Source organism: Magallana gigas, chromosome 3 (assembly GCF_963853765.1).
Source record: "Magallana gigas chromosome 3, xbMagGiga1.1, whole genome shotgun sequence".
Lineage (NCBI taxonomy): Eukaryota > Metazoa > Mollusca > Bivalvia > Ostreida > Ostreidae > Magallana > Magallana gigas.
Window position 1 is genome coordinate 39,787,566 of NC_088855.1, and position 22,644 is coordinate 39,810,209.

Below are 22,644 nucleotides of genomic sequence, written 5' to 3' on the forward strand. Positions count from 1 at the left end.
ATGCACAGCTCTGATATATGTACAACTGATCTGCAAAAGAACTACTTCCTATCGTGAAAACTGTAGGAGGAGGTATCCGTACAATGAGGGTATCTTTTTTGCAACCGCCCGCCCGCCACTTTCACCATTTCAATAACCGGATTTTTCCGTTGGAAACCCCGGTTAAAAATTCTTTAAAACCAATTGACTAGAAAAGCTGAAAATTGTGTTGAAGCATTATCAGGAAGTGAAGATTCAATTTTGATCAAATCATGATTCCAAGGGTATGGGGGGCTCACAAGCTGAAATTTGTGTGGGAGCTTCCTCAGATACAGTAGATTAAAGGATGTTCAAAATCTGATCCCCGTGGGTGGTCCGTATATATTTGTATACCACAAACATTTAAACAGCAGGAATTTAAGTCAAGGTATGGTTACTTATTGGTAAAAGACCAACGGTTCGTCGGGGATTTTCCGGAATTTGAAGCCAGTCATTACAAAAGCATTTTAGATACACAACAGAGGTTAAATTGAACCTAACGACTAAAGTATGCGGTGAAAGAAGGAAAAAACAACATCTTTCTTACATGACTCATTTTTTGAGTAGTACCAATAATTTTTTTCATTATAGATCAATCTCGTCGATTGCTGTTCAAAAGTTTGTTAATCGGGACAGACAACTAACAAATTGATCTGGAAATGAACAGGATATAGTGATATCACAATGATTGTATCCCTTGTATCCTTTAAATCTGCATGTACTTATTAAAAAACTTAAAATCTACTTTAATTGTTTTTTAAATATATATATCTTTGTTTTTATGTATAAAATATGATTGTTTGACTACATAAAAGGTATACGAGAATGAAATCATTTCCGAATTCATAATACATAAATATAAAAGAAATTGATTGATGTCGTATTTATACCACAAACAAGTGGTTTCAATTATCTCTTATTTAACCTTGAAATATTGTTGTAGCATCACATACATTGGTAAATCTACACTGTGTGTCTTTAATTAGTAAAAAAATTATGTTACCAGTATCGATTACACTACAATTAAACTACATGTATGATGTTAGTTCATTTTGTATTTCTATAATACACATGTAGCAACATTGTCGTGGACATTGCATCAGAAATACAAAGAGCAAAATGTTTGTGGACATTGCATCAAAAATGCATAACCTTTTTCAACTTTTTTCAGCATGTGGATTTTCATCAATAACAGATATATAACTACCACTGTGGTTTGTTTCATGCAGAGAAATTCTTGACGATAGTATTCGTAGAACACTGCTCCTTTCCCTATTCTTTTTAACATTGTCTTTGATTGACCTCCATACGTCTGCTCTTACAGGAGGTTCTGTGTTATTTGTGAGGTGAATTTCTTGTCTGTTCTCTCTTTGATAAAACGTTTTGTCCTCACTTGGAAAAAGTCTTGGATTTGTGTACTCATAATGTGTAGATCTTAAATTACTGCTTTGTAACTCTTCAAACTGGTTTTCAAGTGAACTGTTCTCTAACATTCGTCCAGAGCCAGAGACGCACTCCAGGTAACCTTGATGTTCAGTAGATGTGTACTCTCCCGGCGTATCTGTGTGAACTAGTTCATGCTGGTAATGTCGAGATGGTGTAAATTTTCTGGAGACAAATGATTAAAATATGCATATATTTATTTTACGAATTGACTGGTGGGATCGGAAGACATTTTTAATCTAACATTAAAAAACCACTATAACAATGTAGATATAAACTAGTATGCAAGAAAGTATAGCTTATATTTTGTTCCAGGTTTCATTGCAGTTTAATGGTTTTCTGTAAAAGCGAACATTTAAAGAACAATTGCTTTGATATTTGGAAAAAACATACCGGTAATTATACATTAATTGTGATGTTTCCATTGCGATTAGGAATACATATGGTTAAAATTTGAAGCACTTTTTTCTTTTCATTTATCACTAAATTCAACGTTCTTAAACATTAATAATCATTCTGAGGTTTAAAATCACATTTCCTGAAAACAATATACATGTATCTATAAAGTTATAGTATGTTTTTTTAATTAACACATTTTATGTAATAATGCTACAAAAAAATTAATGTCTGGCAAAACATAAAAAGTTATTAAGAGTGTCAGAATTTGAAGAAATGTTGATATCATTTCGAAAATAAAACTGTAGGAAAAACATTCATATCTCTTCGTTACAAATTTAACGAAATTGTCGAGAAAAGTGCATTTAATTAGGAAGTTGCACCAAAGTGATATTTAAAAAATGAAAATGTTGCAAAGAGGAAGTACAGTGTTCACAAAAATGTATTGCCACGGGAAAATGTATGTGGAAGAGAGAGGAACTTGTCTCTAGCTGGAATTTTTACAATCGTTACCTTTTTATCGATACTGCCACCAGTGCCACAAGCAGGCAGATTATAATAGCACATAGTAGGATTATTATATAAAGGTATATTCTTGTAGATTCTACAATTATGACAATAAACACATGTTAGCATAAGATAAGCGCAGCTTAATTTCATTTGATATGTTCATTTACCTTTAAAGAACTCTGATCACATTTATTATACCTTCATATTGCCTTATGTTGTCCTCCATACATCCGTCACGACTGTCACAGATTTGGTCCTCACTGCAATTACAGCGACCCAGACATCCAAAACCAAAGAACCTTTCAGGACATCTTCCAGAACAGTTGATACCAAAAGATCCAACACAGGCTAATTTTCAATATAATAAACACCATAGGATAGCTTTAAAGGAGCATGGTGACGATTTCAGCTGAAATGTTTTTTTTATTTTATTTTTCGACATTTTATATTTACGATGCTTAACTAAGGTATTTTTAATCAGGTCAACCATTTGTCATTTGAGTTTAAGGCAAGATACAGAGTGAAAATTGTTAAGATGTTATCAAAGCTCGTGCCATGTTTTGGTTTACTTTGATTAAAGGACTATGTGCGGGTTTATGCATTTTTTGCCCCCAAAATCAAAGTTTTAGAAAGAGCTTTAAAATTAAAGTGAAAGATAGTTAAAATCATTTTGGAAGTAAAGGTGTAAAAGGTTATCACCAAACTGACGTCATAATGTAGGAATGACGTCATGAAGATTGCATTATTTTGATAAATTGGTGTTTTGTAGCAAAATGTGGGTGTTTTCCGATGGTTTTTCGACTGGGAAACATCGAGCGCAGGCTTGCTCAAGTACCATTTTTTAGTATAACGTGTATAACTATCTGAAGAAAAACATATGTTAAAATCGCACTTGAGCAGACCTGCGCTCTATACTTCAAAATGCAAAATATAGTGCAAAAATGAGAATATTTTCATTTGTTTGCAAATTTGCGAGATTAGGTCATTTATGTGACGTTATAGATAAACAGCGAATGAGCAATGATGACTAAAATCAATATTTTAGTTATAGGCATCCTCTTTACAATGATTTGTGAAGATTTTATTTTTATACGTTACTATTTAAAAATTGGTTGAAATCGGGGGCAGATATTTGACCATACCGCACATAGTCCTTTACTGGTAAAGAATTTTCCTAAAGCAGTATGGTCTTAATTTATTAGCCAGTTCGCTATGAACACAAATAAACAATTTCCAATGTATCCAGTGTTTGTCAAATTCAGATTTGTTTTAAATATGGTATAATCTGTTTAGCAATCAAAAAGTAAACAAAACATGTGCTGATGTTTGTTTATATATCACCAAAATATTAGAAATTTTTTATCTCATATAACGCAAACACCTGACCCTCAAATTTCAATTGGTCTTTGGAAATTAATTAAACATAATTGTAAATAAATTTTTAAATCCTCTCAAATCATGACGGTGTTCATTTAAAGGTGATTAAAATTATTATTCAACTGAATGTTTTGTTTATTCAATTCATTTGCATTACGTTTTATTTTGATTATAATGGAACGTTTCTCAAAACTTACGAATACAATTCTGACCCTCTTGTCGAAAGTTGCTGCAGCATCGATACAATCCGCTGTTGGGGAGGAAGAAAGGAATACTTTACATAAATTAATAAGAAGGCTGGGTAATCATGATTATTTTTAGACTATATGAATCTTTTTAAAAGAGATTCGTTTAAAGATATAAGGAAATATTACAATTTTATAACATTAAGCAGGCATATTAATATGATAAGATTTTTTCACTAAACAATTTAATGCAATTTATGGCCCCCAAAATCTTCTAATTTTTTAAGGCAGATCTTAATGTTAATTTGACCATCCAGCCTCCTTAAGTCTATCAATGAAAACTACGACAAGATGAACCAGACAAACAAGAACATGCATGAATTTTCCATGATCGACTTACTCGTGCTGTTTACATACACCGGATGTTTTCAGACTCCTGATACTGAGCACATTCGCTGCAACGATAAAAAAGGTCAAAGTATTCAAAGATATATAACGGAATATATCCATACTAAACAATGCACTTCGATTAATTATCTGAACACATTTGGTTCAATATCTGCAATTACACTGTCCTTATGTAAGGCCTGTCCTCAGAGTTATGTCCTCGACAACACGATGAAAATGTAGGTTCACGGTTATTTGGGAATATTGTAGTCTACTGAAAACGTAATATTTTGTTTCCTTGTTTAGAAAATGTAAATTTTAATATAATGATATATTTTATGAAATTAAATTCCTGCTGTCAGAATAGTAGATATGGACAAACTATCACAACATCTTTAACATTTGATTTCCAGAATGAAGTCATTTCCCCTTTTGAAGTGAAAATACTCACCAATGACTATCACTTTGTGTACTTTTTCAGTCATTGAATTGCATCGGGAAAAAATGTTTTTAAATGATTTATCAAGTGAGATACTTCCTCAAATATTTACAACATCTAAAAGGCACAGGACCAAGTGATGGCGGTTTTTTAATATACAACTATCAACTCTCTCTCTCTCTCTCTCTCTCTCTCTCTCTCTCTCTCTCTCTCTCTCTCTCTGCTTTTCAACGAGCTGAAGGCTTAATATGATCATAATGATTATATGTTCTGGTTCATATACGACGGGATAATTCCTGGCATCTAGGAACACTTATATTTTCCTTGTTCGCTGACCAGGAATCTAGTAATATCCCCTGCATCAAAATAGACGAATTTAACATGACTCTGGAAAGATAAACATAAGCATGATGCGTTTGATGAACGCAAATGCTCTTGCGAGTAGCCATTTAATAAGACTTGTCATTGTACTGTATCATATTTAAAAAGATCATTCATCTTCAACTTATCATATACAGATTGAAGTCCTTTATAACGTTCCTTCCTTATATCAGCTTGGTTTTACAAGGATACAGTGATATGTGTTCGATTATTTCAACAACAAACAAACCATGCGACATGAATTTATAATATAAGCCTAGGGAACTTCAATTATTTACATATTTCTTTGTTAAAAGAATTTCATTTGTCCGCTAATGTTATATGAATACGAAAGCCGAGAAGGATCATTCGAGATTCGAGATTCGAAATACGAGATTCGAAATACGAGATTCGAGATTCGAAATTCGAGATTCAATATCTAAATTAACCAATCAAATCATGGATCTGAAACCTGTATCCTAGCAACATCAAACTGTTCTAAACAAAGATCATTCGTACATGCTCATTCCTACAAATAAATGTCTTAATAGCTCTTATATAGTGGTTATAAAATGGTTAAATTAACATTGATGAATTAACCCCACACAGTATAAACAATTAAATTAGAAATAACACTGTTGGCTTTGCGAATCTAAGTGGTTTTGTTTGCCCTGTATGTATTTCCCCCCGAATAATTTTAACCCGAATTGTATTCGCCCCAACTGTGTAAAAATCGGCTCGCGAAGAAAGATCTGTTTAATCTAAATGTTTTAGCTATGAAACGAAACTCAATGAAATAATCGACATGTCAAAATATAGGTTGTGATAAAGTTTTAAACCATAGAAGATATAATGATTTACAACCTCAAAGACAAAAATCCAGATAAGAATAGTGTATTGTAGGGTATGACAATGCATTTGTCGATATGAGAGAGAGACAGACAGACAGACAGACAGACATAGAGTTTTGTAGTGTCAATTGAAATTCAGTTTTGATTTACATGTAGAATTTGAAATTGATTTGATTTGTTACAGGCATATATAGACAATAATTAAGCCTCTAAAACGAGAAAAGAGAGGAGGTAGCTAGGGTAGGGCAGACCAACAACATGTAGCAAGCTTTAATTTTAACGGTGTTAGCGCACCTGTGATTTACATCGACTCTCTCTCTCTTTCTCTCTCTCTCTCTCTCTCTCTCTCTCTCTCTCTCTCTCTCTCTCTCTCTCTCTCTCTCATCACCTAGCATTTCCTTTTCCGTGAGGGGGTTTGGGGTATTTGTGATGTCTTACATTAGCTAGCGAAAATGATAAAAAAAAACATGAAATTTTCTTTAAATTGTGTGCGGATGTTGTACGCCAATAATCTGTTTTCAGTATATACATTTCAAGGGGGGGGGGGGGGGGGAGGGGCTAAATAGTCCTAATTAATTTGTCAGTTATTCTGTCCCCACTTTGTTTTCTCTTCGTTTTCCAGGGTTTTTTTATTTGGCTCGGCAAATTAATATAAAACTTTCTGTGTAGCTCCATAACGATGCACTGTATATAAATTATGAGAAGTTTTACTTTTGATAAACAGTTACATATCCGTACTTGATTTTTAATTTGACTCTTATAATCGGATTTAATATTCCAATAATTATAGGGTAGGAAAGAGTAGACGGGACTTTTTTGCGCATATCCTACTGTACCATTCATTCAACACAGGTATTAGCACTCATCGAGTTCGACTTGCTTTCCTTTTCTTTCATCCACTGGATTTAAAGCTATTAATTTTTGAAAATATTTGGAATTTATGGCCTGATTATATATAAATTAGAGCTGCGCTGGTGCATATATTTATCCAAATGGACCAAAATATAACCAAATGAATTTTGACAAAATTAGTTTTAAACATCCGACTCTTTTTCAATTCTAATCGGGTATGTCCTTTAGAAAAATCTTGAACCACACACATTTTAGCAAATAAAACGACAATTGGTTCATTTTTTATGGGGAGGGAGGTGGTGCCGATAAAGGACATGTATTGCTTGTGGCAGTTGTGCTATACTCTCATTTGTTATAATAGGTAATACTACATGCACATATTGATATAAAATGAAAGTTTCCAATTACACTGTACATAGCTTCTATCACGCATTTTGACCCGTGCGATAGTTTAAAACAATTTTCAAAGCATTTAATGTAATTCAACCGATTATTTTTGGAGAAAAAAAATTCTGGGTCCCCGCCTGATACGTCCGCCTTCTTGTATATTAGAATTACATGTACGTTGACCATATGTACACATTAACTTAATCGGCTATGTTATGGGACGATAACATTTTTTATCAATGTTTTTGCAGGATATGAAACAAATAACAGCCTATTTGTGGGTTTTTGCACTGATTATTTGAGATAATTTGCCGCCATCTTTTATGCATTCCACACACCACTCACAGTTTCTTTATTTGGTGTTCTGTGTGTATGGCGACAAATTGGTAAATTTGCACCACTCACCCCTTGTAGCTTCATCCTGATTACCTTTTATCTGGCTAAGTGTAATGTAGTAGTATATTAAATACACACATCTTTGTTTGCAGTGCTTATTTACATCTTCAGAGATTTACTTACAAAAAAAGTAAACATTTGTATGACTTATATGTAATTATTGTCAATTTTGGTGCGGTGGGGGGGGGGGGGGTAGGGGGGTAGGAAACTACAGAGAAACTTAACTTGGCTGTGAAACATATGCTTTTATTCTTTCTTGTTGATATATCAATGAATGAATTATAACAAAATATATGTACAACAATTAATTTTGAAATATTCATGCACAATCAAATAAAAGGTTTTACTGTTCTCTGCACAAGAAATCGGCAATGTGAACAAATTGGCACCCTATGATCCCTACCTTTAATTGTAGAAAGTAGGTATCCTTCTATATTGAAAACAATTCCAAAAGTAAGACTCATAATAAGTTGTTTACTGAGGAAAAGGAAAAAAATTGTATTTATTAATAATTCCGTATGATGTGATAATATCTCAATGATTTGTTTATAATCATAGTACTAGTGTATCACTGTATGCATACATAAAAACGATAAGTAATGCTTATATTTATTAGTGAAACAGGACAGATTATTTATATTTAGATTATTTAGATACATGTACTAATCTTCATGCGGGGATCTAGAAAGGAGGGGGTCAGGGGATCTGGACCCCCTCCTCGGGAAAATTGGAGCTTATTAAATTAACATAGTAAAAAATTTTAAAATTGGCCTAGGACCCCCTACAGAAAAAATTAGCTACGCTTATGAAGTTCTCTACCATAACCGCATTTTTACACAAAAGGGGTGAATAAACCTGGGTTTTAAACTATTACTGGTGGTAAAATACCTTAGGGTTCAAACGCATCAGGTGGAAATGCACCAGGGCAAACAAAATCACTTAAATCCGCGAAGCACACTGCATTATTACTAGTCTACTTAGATATTCTGTGTAAAAGTAAATACAAATAAATATTTAGCAAGGTAGGGAGAAGTGAACATAGCATTTATTTGTATATAAGAGCATGTACGTATGATTTTTATTTAGAACAGTTTGATGTCGCTAGGATACATATTTTCAGATCCTTGATTTGATTGGTTAATTTAGATATTGAATCTCGAATTTCGAATCTCGAATCTCGTATTTCGAATCTCGTATTTCGAATCTCGAATCTCGAATGATCCTTCTCGGCTTTCGTATATGAATACCGATTTCGACCGATATCATTTTTTAGCATGAAATGTAAAAACTTAAAAATGCAGGAAAAATTTTTAAATATCTCTGTTATATTATACCCCAAAAATGAAGTTTTTAACTTCTTTCCTTCAAAAGTTATGAGAATATTAACAATGTCTAATATAATAATATATTATATTATACATCTATAGATACCATATCATTCAAGTTGACGTCTTCATAAATTAAACAAATCAAATATTTTGAAGTTTATGAAAATCGTGAACTCACTTTTAAAGCAAAACATTTCGCATCATAAACTGCATTTCTTGTACTTTTCCATATTTCAACTCTTAACAAATGTAAACTAATTGCTTCTAGATTTGAAGAAAGGACAAAATAGGGAATCATTTTTTTTCATAATTCAAGAACATGTGCATCAGTTTCCTTTCCTTCACCGACTCGCTATTCTAAAAATTAAGAAAAGAATTAATTACGTTTAAGAGATCTGGGATTTTAGTTTAAGAAGAAGGAACATATCCCTGTAGTCAATACTCATACTATTCGGTTTCTATACAACACAGAAAGTAAAAAATGGTTTCATTGAATGAACGTCTTACGTTTAAAGACAAAGATATGAATTTCTGCGTTTTGATGCAATTCTTATAGATAACCCAAGTAAGAGTATTAACTCTGGAAAAGATGGTAAAATGAAATGTCATACATGTTTTTAATACATTTACCACTACGTACATCAAGACAGTGATGGTAAAAATAGAAATGATTAAACTTAATAAAATAACGGGTTTGATCTGTGTGATGATTGTTTGAGAAAATGGTTTGATAATCCCATACTCAATGAAGTTGAATTTCAGCTTTTTTTAAATTTTAGACCATCTTTCTAGACATGTTGTTTTGCAAGATTGTGAGTCATGTAACCAGCTTTCCAATCCCAAGTCACTGCTATGTTTTCAACATGTCCTGATTTTTAGCACCGCACATGATTCTCTATATAACGACATCGTAATCGCATTCCTCAAAATTCTCTTCTGATTTCTGTGCTACAAGACAAATGACAACTATGTGAAGTAACACGTCTTATTTATTTAAAGTACTTGATTATGACAAAATGCAAGAAATGAAATGATATACTTTGCTCCGGAAATCTAGGTCCTGTTTCTTTCTTTCTGAAATTGAATGGGATTTTCTTTGTTATTTTTTTCTTAAAGAAGTATTTGGAAAATAATTCTTCATCTGATATACAAAGTTTAATAAAAGAAAAGAAAACAATTAAACATCATGATGATGTCAGACTCAAATTCCCATAGGAGACGATTTGGCAGTTTCTTTTATCTCACGTATTACTTAAAAGAAAGATATAAATATAAACAATAAAATGCTTTCTTTGATGAATCATGGTGGTTATGAAGGAAGCAATCATTGCAGGGAAAAAATTACATAACACGCAAACGCGGGTTATGTATTTTTTCTGCAATGTCGCCACTTTCATTTTCTGCATGAATCACCAAAGAAAGCATTTTATTTTTTAAGTGGATATTACATTTACAAGCCTCTTTAACGAATAATCATAAAGGTATTAAATTAATTTTATCACACAAAGAGGCTTTTTTAAATTTTATTTCCGACCTCGGCGTAATTTTTCTTTATTAGTAAGTTAGACGTATTTCAAATCTTTATCATTGTCAATACATTATTTTACCTCAAAGTTCTTTTAATAAGAAAGGTAAAAAGCACAACTATGGCTCCCAAGCTAAATAATACAGCTAACAAAACTGGTATCCATATGCCAGGTCGAGTGGTATTCTCTGCAATTAAAATCTCCCTTGTAGAAGCATTACTAAAAAAAATTAAAAAGCTAAAATAGATGTATCTGATAAATAATTTTCAGCTCTATAAATTGTAACTCCGTTCATTCCCAAAAAAATTCATTATCTGATCATGTACGATACAAAATACTTATCATTTTTCCAAAACCACTTCCAATTAAAATACCATTTTTTCCAGTTCCGGTAACGTTAAAGCACACTCCATTTGTGCTGTTACATTCGTCACACAGACATTTCTCCGAGCATTTTATTCCATGATATCCAGAAGGGCATGGTTTAACACATTCTATACCAAAGGAACCTATGCACGCTAATGCAGAAATAATTTAAAGAGGTATTAAATTGCTTCTCGTATATTTCTTCAAGCAAAAGGTTATTGGACAAAAAGTCATTTAGATCCTCTTTACAGATCCCCATTGTAAACAATAAAGACAGAAAAATCAATGTTCACCAAAATCGTGTCCATGACCTTGAAGGATGTTTTTTTTTACTTATAAACAACTGCTTAGAACTAAAAAACAGAAAAAGGAAAACTAGCTATAAAAACGTTTCTAGAGTTTTAAAATGGCTACTGTCATATCAGCCGTTGTAAAGTGAAGCATAAACCGAATTTTTATTGTTCATTAAATTACATCCCAGATTCTTGTTTTGTTAAGATCATTACTTTAAAGTAAATGCACTATGAGTAACTATGCAATTTATATAAATATGTCCTACATTGATATATCCAACATACATGCATCGAATATCTTATTATTTAAATTGTTGGCATCGAATGACAAAATTACACAACATTTTTATAAACGTAATGTTAATTCTTGAAATGACCGACGTCTAAACCAAAATTCTACATGGTTTCAAAAGCTAACCTTCTTGCATAGACTGAAGCATTCATGCTTATCCTTTCTAAATATTCATTAAATGATTTTCACTCTTATTTATTTTTATTTTTAAAGGATGTAAGAAATAGACTTATCTTTTATTCGATATGTTAGATTATATCAGGAAATTTTACATGTTCCAGTACCTTTGTCTGTGATAACACTAGGAATTAAATTTGTACCGTACACTTCAAAATACATTTCATCAATGAGGTTTATAAACTTATTTTGGGGCACAAGCAAGTTTTACATATTTCAACGAATATAACGTAAAAATGCAAATAATTCAATATTAAGTATTAAAATTGCTGAAATTGATATAAATATAAGTAATCAGGAATCAATTTTTGAATATCATTAGATGATCGATTACTGTTGAGCGTGATCAAATATATTATAAAGCCATTCGGGCTGTATTTGATTTTATCTCGACCCGACCGTAATTGATAACCTTATAATTTTCAAAGAATGATTTCTTATTACTTTTTCAGTATTGTACCAAATGATTCAAGTTACACAAAACACAACTAAACGGTGTAAAGATACTCACCATGGCATTTTCCTGCAATTGTTCTGTAGTCCGTACAGCAACGCTTTGGTCTGTATATAAAACAAATAAGCATAAAATGAATTATGAAATCGATTTGAAAATCTTGACATTTTTTTATGACAAACGTGGAAACCTTACTTTCCGGGTTGAAAACATTCTGGATCAATGGGATTCAAATCTTCTTTACAATTTATACAAAATGGTAAGATTAAGAGTGTTGAAATATATGCCATCAACAAGCCGTGTAGATTGCCGAGGAATATCGACTGTATAATCCAACACATGGCTTAGTTTCCTTGTCTATGAAGTTTTCGAATTGTGCCACAGAGAGAGAGAGAGAGAGAGAGAGAGAGAGAGAGAGAGAGAGAAAGATGTATATCAACGGTTAAAGATGCATGGTTCTATTTAACATTTTAAATTACATATAGATTTAATATTCTTAGCATCAATGGTCATGAAGTTTGAAAGTTCTGATAATTAAAATTTTCGAAATAATTTGTATTCCATGGTTAGTATTGGTTCCTGTAAATAATCATAGTTACATATTGAATTCATAATATATTTTACATCATAAGGAATTCCCATTGAATGCATCAATTTTGTACACTAATTAATCTATACTTCAGATCAAGTACTTTACAAACAAACATATAGTATTACGTATTATCCGAAATAAAAACTCAGACCAATAGATCTTCAATATATTCAATATGAACGAAAAAAAATTCTCGTTACATTCTTTATTTCCTGGTCTGGTAATGAACTCATCCGTCACATACATGTACTTATTTGAATAGATGTGAATAAGAATAAACAAGGAGGTTTTTATAGTAATAAAGTTTGGTAGTTTAAAAATAAATTATGGAAGATTGGATTTTTTATGTGTTTTCCTGCTTGTATTTAGAATATAAATTCAAATTAATTTTCTAATAATGATATGAAAATAATTTCTTTTTTCGAATAAAAATTCACAATACTGTCCACTGAGAAATATCATATATAAGAAAGTGACAATATTTTAAAAATAAATGCTAATCATTTTGGAATGACTGCATAAGCAACATCATATGTTGCAACCACTATTGAAATAAAACCACTATTGAAATAAATTATTTCAATAGTGGTTGGGAATGTATTTCATTAGAAAAATCACCTTGCAACCACTATTGAAAGAAAACCACTATTGAAATAAATTATTTCAATAGTGGTTGGGGACGTATTTCATTAGAAAAATCACTTTGCAACCACTATTGAAATACAACCACTATTGAAGTAATGATTTAATAGAGGTTGGGGATGTATTTCATGATAAGAACTACCTTACAGACACCATTAAGGTTCAACTACTATTAACTTAATTTTTTTTAATAGTAGATGGGAATGAATTACTTATAATCATAACTATGTAATCACTATTATGTAACACATTTGGAAAGAAAGAAGTTGTATATCATATTTGCAAACTATTTTAAAATGCAAGAAATCTAATATCAAATACACAATTATGGTACAATTTTCACTGCTGTGTAGAAGTAAATAACCAATTCTCGCAGATAAACATGCATATACATTTGTTTTAATGTAACAAACAATTCAAATACATAATTAAGGTACTAAAGACTTGCATATTTTATGGTAATAGTAATCAAGATTATGATGTAAATGTACTTATTTTAGTATTGTCACTGTTGTGCAGAAATAACTAATCCTCGCAGATTAACATATAGAATTGTTTTCATATTTTTCTTTACCTTTCTCTTTCTATAGATATATCATGTTTTATGGAAATTGTAAATTATTTGTACTAGAAGACAGCGTTGTAAATTGCCAGAACTTCTATTCAAAACCCCTGCATATTAAAAAATAATTTATAGCTTATATAGCATTATAGATTTATGTAATAATGAATATCACTATTAAGATAAATAATTTCAATGATGGTTGGGGATGTACTTCATTAAGACCAATATTGAATGGAATAAATTATTTCAATAGTGGTTGGGTATGCATTTCATTACAACCACTATTGAAATAAATTATTTCAATAGTGGTTAGGTATGCATTTCATTACAACCACTATTGAATTAAATTTTTTCAATTGTGGTTAAGGATGCGGTTCATTATAACCATTATTGAAATAAAATAGTTTAATAGTGGTAGGATTTTATTCTAATGTATATTATTCCGACTGTGCATAACACTTTCGGTTCCAGCTGACAGGTGGTATGGAAATTATGACCATATAGAGGTAAACCTACTTCTTTTCTTAAGAAACTCCCTTAGCAGAAAGGAAAATGTTACAAACAGACATAATAATAGACATAAAACTGAAATGCATCATCAACCACTATTGAAATTATTTCAATAGTGGTTGAAATGAAAGGTATCCCCAACCAATATTGAAATAAATTATTTCAATAGTGATTGAAATGAATCGCATCCTTAACCACTATTGATATAATATATTTCAATAGTGGTCGTAGTGAAGTAACCCCCAACCCCTATTGAAATAATTTATATTAATAGTAATATTTATAATAATATTTATCAATAAATAATTATTCAATATACAGGGGGTTTGAATAGAAGTTCTGGCAATTTACAAGATGTTGACAATTGTGCAAATAATATACAATATCATAGGACATGATATGTTTGTAGAAAGATAATTGTAAAGAAAAAAATGTAAATTTTCAAAGAAAAATTAATGAAGAAATTCATTCTAAGCTACGATTGAAAAAAATTATTTTAATTGTAGTTGTACTTCAACAGTGTCTGTAAATTGATTTTCAAAATGGAATACATCCCGGAATACGATTTAAATATTTTATTTTAGTAGTGGTTGTATTTCAATAGTGGTTGTAAAGTGATTCTTCCGATGAAATACATTCCCAACCAGCATTGAAATAATTTATTTCAATAGTGGTTTTATTTCAATAGTGGTTGCAAGGTGATTTTTCTAATGAAATGCATTCCCAACCACTATTGAAATAATTTGTTTCAATAGTGGTTTTCTTTCAATAGTGGTTGCAACAAACGACCCCTCTATCGCTTCAGGTTTCAATACACATCCCAAAATAGAAAGTCTACGGTGGTTTTGCATTGCATTAGCCATTAATAAACCAGGATGATAACGTTGAAAAATTGCGCGAGGTGTCCCGAGTACTTCCGAATGGAGAAAAGATGTAAACATTTTCCATTATAAAACTACGTAAGAAATTTGTTTTCGTTCCAGTGGAATTTTACGAGTGAAAAGGGATAATTTGTCAATGAAGATATCTTTGATATTTTCCATTTCATTGATTTCAACTGTACTTCTTTCACAGGTATGTGTATTTTTATTCAAAATCATCAAAAAGTGACGAAAGCAATAACTTTGGACAGACTATAGTTGATTTGCGAGCGCTAGAATTACATTTTATTTAACCAATGGTATTTTAGCTAGGACGACAACATATACATGACTGGACTTGTGTATTACTATAAATGAAGATTTTATACTCTGTTTTATTGTGGTTTCCAAAAAAAATACAGTCTGAAATATTATATTTTACTTTGTAATTATATTTATATAAATTTTTCTCAATTCATGCTTAATCAAAATAATCACTATGTTACAAGCACAAATAAATGCATGTAACTAAAACGATCAGATTATGATAAACAGATGAATTATTTGAATAATGACAAAATTCTTTCTAGCTGTTTTGGACGGGTTTGTTATTTATAGCGGACATTGCAGAAAAAGGAGATAAACTGCGTCAGCTGTTCTTTTGCAGTATCACAAGATGGTGACTGCTCGTCAACAACAGAAACATAACTACATCTGTGGATTGCACTATGCAAAGATATCCTTGAAGAGAGTGTACGCAGAATACTTTTCCTTTCTCTGTTCACTTTATTTAATTCAATCTATTTTTATTGAATGAGATTCATTGACTGCGTGATGTTCAAATCTCAGCAATTAGATTTATGCCGTGATGATTTATCATGCATAAAATTTCAGTGTGCCAAAGAATATTGTTAAAGTGTTTTTGAAACATATAATATCTGTTTTTATAATTATAGTATTTGTCTTTGATTTTAAAGATATAAAACTGTAATCCTCGGTTGTTGTTTTTTTTTGGGGGGGGGGGGTGTTTTTTTTGTTGTTGGTTTTTTTTTTTGTTTTTTTTTTTGCGTATGATGTTTAGTGTTAAACATTTACGTTTACAAATACTGTTGCAAAAGTTTTATATAATTTTCATAAAATGGCAACTAACAACAAATTTGATCATTTATTACTGCTAAAAATACTTTCCAAGAAACTAAGAATTTTTGGTCATCACCATGTATATATAGAATTTTAATTTTACCATACAAAAAAGAACGCAAGGTAAAAAACAAATTGTTTATTAATATATCACATTTTACTGCATAGTGTTATTCCAAGGTAGAAATTTTGGTCTTCAAGCCTGTTAGTGACATACATATTCCACAATCAAATGATAAAATCAAACAACATACAACACACATTGTAAAAGATTCTTTGCAATGGACATTTTGAATACTATACAAATACTATATATAGTACTCGTACACAAAAAAAAACATACATGTACAATTCTTAAGTAGATCACTGTTAACAAAAAGTGATTAACACAAGGTTAACAAGATAAAAAAAAACATAAATATCAACCCTAATAATTGATCAATGAATAATGGCTTAGAAAATTTTGTACATTTCTCAAACCAAATATAATCAGAAAAAATAAATCAGAAATATTTGAATTTCTCACTATGTTTTGGATTTCATTAAATATGATATTTGTACCAATCACCAGGATTTGATGTTAACAAACTACAAATATGTCTGAGTATCCGTCACTTAAAATCAAGTTTGCTGGTTTCTCATTTCAAGACAGCTGCCAGAACAAAAACATATATATTCCAACAACAAGTGCGAATAATGCTGCCAGAATCATAATTATTTCCTGGAAAATAATGTAAAAAAATTTCTATTGATAATGTATCCGAAAATGCATGAATGTTATAAGCTTTAGGTACAGTGTGATTTTGATAAAAATATATGCTGAATAAGTTTCCAATAATTTTTATTTAGAATTAATTCAATGTGTAATATAAATTAACATATTTATGATATATATATACATGAGAAATTCCACATTTAAGGATGTCATTCCTGAAATCAATTTCAACAGATGTCTTAGATATTGAACAATAACAATAAAAAGTAAAAAAAATTACCGTTATTCCTAGAGCCGAAGATTTCATATCAGCTTTGTCTTTCATCGACTTCACTTCTTTTTTACTCTTTTTGTAGTCATGTTTTCTTATGATTGAAATGAGAACCCCATTCATGTTAATTGTAAAGAATGTCACGATATATCTCTGTATATTACCATTATTCAAAATCAAGCTGCCGTTAGCTTGTTAACCATACATTAAGACAGGCATTCATCGCGCCTATTGAATCCGCCACTGTGGAAACGAAAGTGCAAATGTGCTATTATATCTGTGAAGCATTCAGATTATGATGTTGGAGATTTGCTTTTCATATCAAACAGTACGGGCACGTTTAAAATCTCTGCAACACTTGTAACGAGTAACATTCGAATTCCTGGTATAGTTGGATATTTGTATACAAATTCAATGACAATGATTATAGACATGTCACGACAAAAACAAATTAGAAATAGCGTATATGTTATACCTATGTCTTTTCTGTATTGTTCAACAGGCGTTCCCCTGTTAGCACTGGCGTCTTTCTTTCCCATTGTTTTATGCCTCTAGCCTTTTAAGTTTGCCTATTGATATAATACTAATAGTTAGTCTGTTCTCCAGACCATTTCTACTTTTACTTTCGGGTTCATTGAAACGTGTCACAGTGTCTAATCACCCAAAATAAAAGAAAATCAGAGTAATCGATTTGATAAGCGGGAAATAATTGTTTTGATTTTAAATATTTTTTGTCAATATCAACAATTTTATTTTGATTTTTAATTCATAAATATACAAATAAAACTCACCTGAAACCTTAAAATTCCATAATATTTTTCAAGTGGCAAAATATTTCTGTTCGGGCTCGGGATTCAGACTATAAACACATGGAAAGGTCGCTTTGGATTTAAGATGAAGCTATACTAATACTCTGATGTTTCTTCGTTTTCCTCTTGATTGTCAGTATAAGTTGGAAAATGAGCTGTTTTAGATATGCTAATAGGTTTAGGAATACAACGTTGTTACATTCATTCCCATTTCCTTTTAAAGATATAACATCTAAATCATGTGTAAGATGCACTGCTTTTCACTGTGGAGCAACTTCATTGACAGTGGACAAACTAGACCCGATGTCGCATCCTATGCCTACAGAATTCCCTTGCACACATATGATATACAAAATACCTGATTATTTTCCAAGAACAGCTTTGGTAGACAGCTCAGATTCTTATTCATATGTATTTATTTACGCTAAAAGTGTGTCTCTTGCGAGAAGGATGTATGATGCTTATGATCCATTGAAAAGAGACAAAACCAACGTGATTGCATTCTTTTACGACAATGATGTGAACTATGTGGTTATGCTGTGGGCTATATGGATGTTGGGCGCTGTTGCACTTCCATTAAACCATGCATATCCCACAGAAGACCTAGAGTATTTTTTAACAGATTCTATGGCTTCACTCTTACTGACAACACAAAATCACAAAGAGAAAGCTGTCAGTTTTTCACATCTTGGCCCAACCCCTGTTGTATACCAAAGTATTACCAGCAATGAAAACCTAGCTTTTGAAAGGTATGACGACTTGGACTTTGCCATTGGGGAGCAGTGGTTTCTACAGAAACCAGCTTTAATGATTTATACCAGTGGTACAACAGGAAAACCTAAGGTATATTGAGCAGCAGTACTCCCTGTTATATATAAACATGCTGATGAAAAAAATGCTTCCGGATACTTTTGTTACAATATCATGATTGATTGATAACTATAATACTTATGAGATACAAGCATGTTAAATTACTTTAATCTTATCAACATTTAAGTATTGAATGAAATTTAAAATGCATTTAACACAATCATTTTTCTTGCTAGAATAATACAAAAAGATATGCTTTCGTCACCTATTTTTACAGGGAGTTCTTTTGTCTCATACAAATTTACATATCAATATACTTGGGATGATTGATGCCTGGAGATGGATAGGAGATGACAGAATCGTTCATTCTCTGCCTCTGAACCATGTTCATGGTGTGGTCAATGCTCTGCTGACCCCGCTGTATTGTGGAGCTACAGTTTACATGTTGCCAAAGTTTGATGCAAAAGTAAAACTACATGTACATGTTTTCTATAAGTTTTTTAAACATTCTGTAGGAATTGTAAATTGTTAAAATATAATGCATATAATGATATACATTGAAAATCTACATGTATTCAGTCATTTGTAATCAAATCATTAATTTCTTGTAATTGTGTTTTTATGTGTTGTATTTTATGTATTATGACCTATGAGAGTCTCCCTATTAGTATTGTTGTGCATGTAATTCCAAACAGGCACGCCATAAAGAAATGCCTACAATTTTGATGGTTTTCTTTTTCAGGTAGTCTTTGAGAGATTTTTAGAAAGGAATGAAGATTATATAACACTTTTCATGGGTGTTCCAACAATGTATTCTCTAATGATCAAGTACTACGATGAAACATATGGAAGTGCATCTGAGGACACAAAAGAAGCCATCAAGGAACAACTTCAAAAAATGAGGTACATGTAATGAAATCTTAATTCATTTTCCAATGTAGGTATTTAAGTACCGGTAAGATTTTTTAGAACGTTAAGAATTTCAACAAAATCTATGTTCTTTTACCACATACCACATTTTAAATTAGGACATTTTGACTATCAGTAGTGGTAGAGAGTAATATGTACCTGTTATTCTTATCATGATATACTATATTGATGCCACATTATCAGTCATTTGGACATTGGTCAACCAATGTCTTAGCTTACTGAATTTTGGAATTACTTGTATTTATTTCAAAACAAAGAATTATTGTACTCCTCAAGAGATTACTTGTACCATTAGTTTTTATAAAAAATGTTTGAGCTTGAAATTATGAAAGAAATCCATGATTTATGATGAAATTATTTTTAGACTGTTTGTGAGTGGTTCAGCTGCTCTCCCTGTTCCTGTCTTGAACAAGTGGAGAGAGATCTCTGGCCATACCCTACTGGAGAGATACGGAATGACTGAGATAGGAATGGCTCTCACTAATCCATACAAAGGCCAAAGGGTGCCAGGTTGGTTGACTACCTAGTACTCAACTAAACTAAGATCATATTATATCGAACTAGTCAGGAGCCAAAAAAATGAAACTTGATAGAGGTATCCATCTATAAAAAAATATTGTGGTTGAATTTATACATTTAAATTATTATCAGGATGTAAGACTCTCTTTGAAGTGTCCATTGAAATTGGTGTATTGATTATCAGTGCCTCATTACAAGCTATGGTTAGGGACATAAACTAGATTTTAAACATTATCTCGTGATTTTATAATAATTTTTTTTTTTTTTGGTGGAATTACATTTGAGTTTTGTGTGTGTGTACGTGTGTGTATGTGTACACAATGTACTATGTTGTTTTTATCACCCAGGAGCTGTTGGTTTACCATTTAAATACGTGAACTTCATGATTGGAGTGTACAATGCCTATGTGAAGGGTGAATATGAGGTGATTGTTGAGGGCAATCAAAAAGAGGTCACGGTCACAGAAGGTGGGTCAATTGTAGCTCTTTCACTTGATGATTTATATGTTTTATAACTGTCAGGATATTTTTGTTTTTAAGGCAAGTGTAATGACTGAAATTTGCTTTTAGGTGTTAAGGAAAGATATCTGTAACTTGCTTGACAATGCAGTTTCTAGATATAAGAACTAATAAATGAAGATTTTGGGATATCTATTTTAAAACAAAATATTGGTATACCTAAATATAAGCCTAGAAATCAAGCTTTTGTACATTTTACTAGGTAAAGAGGGACAAGAAGGGGAACTCTTGATAAAGGGCCTCAATGTGTTTAGTGGTTATTGGAATGCACCACACAAAACCACAGAATCTTTCACTTCTACTGGCTGGTTTAAAACAGGTACATGTATTGCAGTTATTATGGTTGCAACAAACATGCTTATAACAAATTTAAGCTTACAGCAAAGTTACTCTCATTCCAAGTACCTGTAATCTTAAAATGTGTTTAATATAAACTTATCAGATATAAATATTTTTGTTTATAATGAATCAAAATTGTACCTCCCTAGCATTTCCCTAGAGGTGTGTTCTGTATTTTATATACATGTACTTTGGAATCATCATTGTTCATGGGGACCAATGTTTGTGGATTTTATGGGTAAAACTTTGCCCATTAATTTAGATCCCCATGAATGTATATACAAGCACTTATTTAACATTTTAATATTGAAATTATCATGATCAAACAACCAACGGAATTATGTCCCTATATAAACAAGGAAAATTTTGGCTACCCACAAATGTTGACCCCCCACAAATAAAGATGATTCCTTTGTAATGCTCACTATGTTCTTTGTCTCTGCAGGATTTGATGTGATATTAACCTCTCTCAATTTTTGAATAGGAGACATGGCTGTATATGAAAATGGTGTGGTAAAAATGAAAGGCAGACTGTCTGTAGACATCATTAAATATGGAGGATACAAAATTAGTGCTCTGGAAATAGAGGATGTGCTTCAACAGAACCCAGACATCCAGGAGTGCTGTGTTATTGGGGTTTCAGACATTACTTGGGGACAAAAAGTGGTGGCCATTGTGGCCTTGAAACCAAATGGAAATACCTTGACTCAAGAAACATTGCAAGAATGGGCAAGAGAAAGACTACCTAAACATAAAGTTCCAAGTGTTTTCAAGTTTGTTGATCAAATTCCTAGAAACAATATGGGTAAAATAAACAAGAAGGACATTACCAAGCAGTACTTTGGACCCAAAAGAAAATGATTTATCACATGTATTTATAAAAATTTGTGTTTAATTTTAACCTTTTTTTCAAAACTGTCATGAATAAATCAATAAAATTGTCTTGAATAAATCAGTATATTTTTTTCATGTCCTTTTTTTTTAAGCTTAGAGAGTATTGGCATGTCAAATGGTCTTTTCTAACAACTATTTATAACATGCTCATGCTTTCATATCATTTTCAAACAAGAGACCCAGGGGCCACATCGCTCACTGAGCAACAATTGCCTTAATTCTGATCAAATTAGCATTACAGTTTCAAAATATCTTGACAACTAAGTACAGTAGATCTTGCTAAAAAAAATTGAAAATCTGCCAATTTTTATCCACCTCTTTCTTTTGGTAAATACCAAGCCCCTTTTGTTGTTGTACCTGTAAGAAGATTTTTCTCTATTCCTATATACCCCCCCCCCCCATTTTGTGGCCCCATTTTTCTCTAGGGTATCATGGTTTCATCAAACGTATATCTGCATAACCTGTGCTTTCACACTAAGTACTGAGTTTTGGA

The 22,644-nt window shown here is 31.5% G+C and overlaps 2 protein-coding genes, 1 long non-coding RNA gene and 1 other non-coding gene across 6 annotated transcripts; 1 reads left to right on the forward strand and 3 right to left on the reverse strand.

The window, feature by feature from the left end:
• Nucleotides 1-821: 821 nt before the first annotated feature.
• Nucleotides 822-4,986, reverse strand: LOC105342287 (uncharacterized). The gene is made up of 5 exons (XM_066079732.1): nucleotides 4,330-4,986; nucleotides 3,942-3,994; nucleotides 2,566-2,715; nucleotides 2,371-2,461; nucleotides 822-1,626 (listed from the first exon to the last, which is right to left on the reverse strand). Exons 1-5 carry the CDS (start codon nucleotides 4,437-4,439, stop codon nucleotides 1,176-1,178), a joined length of 855 nt encoding a protein of 284 aa, XP_065935804.1. The 5' UTR covers nucleotides 4,440-4,986; the 3' UTR covers nucleotides 822-1,175.
• A 4,168-nt stretch (nucleotides 4,987-9,154) lies between these two features.
• LOC105342286 (uncharacterized) lies at nucleotides 9,155-12,384 on the reverse strand. Its single transcript, XR_010712183.1, has 6 exons — nucleotides 12,233-12,384; nucleotides 12,095-12,144; nucleotides 10,830-10,973; nucleotides 10,537-10,642; nucleotides 9,969-10,003; nucleotides 9,155-9,877 (listed from the first exon to the last, which is right to left on the reverse strand). It is a non-coding gene; the product is annotated as an uncharacterized lncRNA (long non-coding RNA).
• A 4,086-nt stretch (nucleotides 12,385-16,470) lies between these two features.
• LOC105342285 (uncharacterized) lies at nucleotides 16,471-17,432 on the reverse strand. The gene is made up of 2 exons (XR_010712184.1): nucleotides 17,342-17,432; nucleotides 16,471-17,067 (listed from the first exon to the last, which is right to left on the reverse strand). It is a non-coding gene; the product is annotated as an uncharacterized protein (transcript).
• A 737-nt stretch (nucleotides 17,433-18,169) lies between these two features.
• LOC105342284 (malonate--CoA ligase ACSF3, mitochondrial) lies at nucleotides 18,170-22,215 on the forward strand. 3 transcript variants are annotated; one of them, XM_066079733.1, is made up of 7 exons: nucleotides 18,170-18,984; nucleotides 19,229-19,429; nucleotides 19,694-19,854; nucleotides 20,246-20,391; nucleotides 20,748-20,867; nucleotides 21,121-21,237; nucleotides 21,703-21,809. In XM_066079733.1, exons 1-7 carry the CDS (start codon nucleotides 18,292-18,294, stop codon nucleotides 21,735-21,737), a joined length of 1,473 nt encoding a protein of 490 aa, XP_065935805.1. In that variant the 5' UTR covers nucleotides 18,170-18,291; the 3' UTR covers nucleotides 21,738-21,809. The 3 variants fall into 3 exon arrangements, with proteins under 3 accessions (XP_065935805.1, XP_019928531.3, XP_011447481.3); XM_020072972.3 differs by having other exon boundaries at nucleotides 18,173-18,984; nucleotides 21,742-22,215; XM_011449179.4 differs by having other exon boundaries at nucleotides 18,174-18,984; nucleotides 19,229-19,417; nucleotides 21,742-22,215.
• The last annotated feature ends 429 nt before the right edge of the window (nucleotides 22,216-22,644 follow it).